At 48.4% G+C, this 3,639-nt stretch overlaps 1 protein-coding gene across 1 annotated transcript in view; it reads right to left on the minus strand.

Moving 5' to 3' along the window:
* The window catches only part of LOC132469976 (carbonic anhydrase-related protein 10-like), a 34,226-nt gene extending 30,949 nt beyond the window's left edge, over positions 1-3,277 (minus strand). The window contains 3 exon segments of the mRNA XM_060068125.1: positions 1,835-1,962; positions 1,965-1,976; positions 3,217-3,277. Coding sequence (XP_059924108.1) covers positions 1,835-1,962; positions 1,965-1,976; positions 3,217-3,277 — 201 coding nt within the window.
* Between the last annotated feature and the right edge of the window lie 362 nt (positions 3,278-3,639).

Genomic DNA, 3,639 nt, shown 5'->3' on the forward strand with positions numbered 1-3,639 from the left:
CCGTCATTATTGCAGAGCATTGTGTATATCAGCGCAACTTTTGGAAAGAATAACTGCCACAAAGTCCAGCACTTTCGGCCGTAAACAGAATAACTGTGTGTGTACCAACATTCACCTGACACGTTCAGGTTCCTTTCGGTTCAGGTGAAGTCCTCGAGGACCCTCTGCTCTCACGCAGCCAGGTCTAAAAATAACCCCTGCGCCTGGTAATCCCTACAAGCCTGACATTTTGGCGCAATGAATTTTTCACTTGGCAGTTTGTTACACTGCATAACTTTCTTTCAAATGCCAGGACTCACACACACACACACACACACACACACACACACACACACACACACACACACACACACACACACACACACACACACACACACACACACACACACACACACACACACACGGACACATCAAGCAACCACACTACAGTGTGTCATGCTTGGGCTAGAGGCAGAGAGAGGCAGAGAGAGACAGCGATCATGAAGTCAAAGTTGATCCCATGTCCCTGGTGCTGCCAGCCTACACTCAGGGACTTTTAGCTTGACAAAATTGTTTTAAATCAGCTTAGTGCCTCACAGTTCATCTACCTGCACACAATAAAGTGCCGGATTAATGTTTGGACAAAAGTGACAAACAAATCTGGATTATATAGCAGTGCGTTCAGGGTGCTCTCGGTCATGTCATAGGGGGAGACGTCATGTTGTTGGCAGACAACGTTATGAAGGGTTGCCTAATGACTTCACTTGTAATCTCCTTGCAAGGTCTTCTGTAAAGTGGGAGGCCTTGTTTGGGTGCTAAAACGTAACAACGGAGACATTGTGAGACAGCAGGGCTTCAGACGACCGTTCATTATGGGGTATGTCAGGTTGGGAGCGCATCAGCGCTCTTACTTCTTCATTTAATAAAATATGAATACATATATATTTATCTCAGGGTTCCACGCGAACGTTGTAAGAATGGAGTCGCTCCAGCAGGCTCATTTCCATGTGACATTTCAAAAGAAGGGCCACCACAAGACCAACAGTACTTGAACTTGCTGTTTACTTTTTTTCCATTGAATTCTCTGAAATGGTTCAATTGTGGATAAGCATGTTCTATCAGAATGAATCTTCCAAAAGAAAACTATAAGTGCTCTGTGAAGGAGGTAGGAGGCCTTGGGCAATGACGAGTTTTCCTATGCATGCTGGTCCGTCTGCTGTCAGTGTGTGTGTGTGTGTGTGTGTGTGTGTGTGTGTGTGTGTGTGTGTGTGTGTGTGTGTGTGTGTGTGTGTGTGTGTGTGTGTGTGTGTGTGTGTGTGTGTGTGTGTGTGTGTGTGTGTGTGTGTGTGTGTGTGTGTGCGCGCACCTGTACATACCATACGTGTATCTACCGAGAGCCAGAGTTGGCGGGGTCACGGTGCAGAAAGAACAAGACGCGACTGAGGAGGCCATTATAGGTATATATATTATACATATGTTCTGTGTTCAATTCAATGGCTTGAAATGGATTCTTTTATACAGTATGTGGGGAGCCACATATTGATATTTCTATGTAGCCATATAGAAAATCTATAATAATAATAGTCAAAAAAACAATACATGCAAATTCAATATATAGTAAAGATTAAAAAAAAAAATATATATATGATTATTATTACAATTATTTGTTTTATTATGAAAGGGCAGCTGGCAACGACTTACAGAGAAACAATCCATCAACTATCCCTTCCTCACAGGATTATGGCCAGAACTCATTTTAGCTCACCTTTCTGCTTCTCAGCCACTGCTCAGAACGTAACAAGAAAGGGGAGCCATGTGTCCCTGAATGCAGCGGGAGGTGGGAGAGCGTACTCACCCGGCGACCCCCGGTGTTTACCCTCAGCGGGGTCAGGAAGGGGTCAAAGATCATGTGGCTGGTTTCTATGTCGACGGGTGACTGCTTCTTCCCCATGGCACACAGGTTCCACGCCGAGTTCACCAGTCCCAGAAGGATGGCACTGCGGAGAGAGAGAGAGAGAGAGAGACAGAGAGACAGAGAGACAGATGCAGGGAGAGAGGGAATTCAGGGTTGATTGCATGCATAACATTACTTTTGAAAGAGATGGAGAGAGAGCAGGAAAGAGGGAGCGAGCGACATAGAGAGAGACTAGAGAGAGGGATGGAGGGACAGAGAGAGAGAGAACGAGAGGGAGATAGAGAGGGAAAGAGGGAGAGAAAGAGAAGGAGAGAGAGAGAGGGAGAGGAGAGAGGAGATAGCGTGTGAACAAGGGGCAGAGGGAGAGAGTGAGAGTGCGCGACTGAGAGAGAGAGACAGAGAGGGAGAGGGAGATACCCAGAAATGGAAAGAATGGAGGAAAGTGCGAGCGACACCAGAGTAATTGAGGACACCAGGGACTGTTATGAAGTAGAAGGCAAAACAGAGATTTGCATATTGTCGACACTTTAAAACAGAAGAGTGATGTGCAGAGACAGCCAGGGAAACGGAGAAGGAGGCAGATAGAGATGGGTGGGGGGCTATCCCACCAGATAGATTACAGTCACCATAATGAAGTCAGTAAGACAGCAGAGAGAGAGGGAGAGAAAGAGAGGGAGAACAAGAGAGAGAGAGAGGGGGGGAGGTAGAGAGAGAGAGAGAGAGAGAGAGAGAGAGAGAGAGAGAGAGAGAGAGAGAGAGAGAGAGAGAGAGAGAGAGAGAGAGAGAGAGAGAGAGAGAGAGAGAGAGAGAGAGAGAGAGAGAGAGAGAGAGAGAGAGAGAGAGAGAGAGAGAGAGAGAGAGAGAGAGAGAGAGAGAGGGGGCGGGAGGTAGAGAGAGAGGGAGAGAAATGGAGAGAGACAGGGAGAGCAGAGAGAGAGACAGGGAGAGCAGAGAGAGAGCGAGACAGAGAGAGAGAGAGAGAGAGGGGGGGAGGTAGAGAGAGGGGGGGAGAGAGAGAGGGAGAGAAATGGAGAGAGAGAGACAGGGAGAGCAGAGAGAGAGAGAGAGAGAGAGAGAGAGAGAGAGAGAGAGAGAGAGGGGGGGGGAGAGAGAGAGAGAGAGAGAGAGAGAGAGAGAGAGAGGGAGAGCAGAGAGAGGGGAGAGAACGCAGTGAGAAGTGGGGGTGAAAGGGGACAGCACAGATGTCGTCTCTCCATACACCTAATCTCTCTATCGACTTCAAATCTTCTTCTGCCCGCGCTCCCTCGGTGACCCAGTATCCACACACAGGGAGACACGGAGAGGGGTGAGCAGCAGTGCACGCATCCAGACGCATCCAGACGCATCCAGACGCAGGTACACGATGCACTCGGGTCTATACATGCAGACGGGTTGTGGTGCCGGGGTCGGGTGGTGGAGGTCGAACACAGGTTTAATCCCCGCAAAGGATAAAGGATATTCTGTCCTTGGGCATGACACGTTTTCCTGTACGTGCCCGTCTTTCTGCTGTATGGTCGTGGTTTGTGTGTGTGTGTGTTTGTTTGTGTCTGTGTGTGAGTGTGTGTTTGTGTGTGTGTGTGTGTGTGTGTTGTTTTTGTGTGTACGTGTATTTATCCACAGGCTGCCCACACATGATGAATCAGGCGCGATAAAGGCTGCCATATTGAATGTAAATAAAGCGTGGCTGGTACTTTGGCCCTCGGAGCGTAGAGGCCGGAGACTAAAAGGCAGCCCTGGCTAATGGG

This window comes from Gadus macrocephalus, chromosome 2, assembly GCF_031168955.1.
Source record: "Gadus macrocephalus chromosome 2, ASM3116895v1".
Taxonomy (NCBI): Eukaryota; Metazoa; Chordata; class Actinopteri; order Gadiformes; family Gadidae; genus Gadus; species Gadus macrocephalus.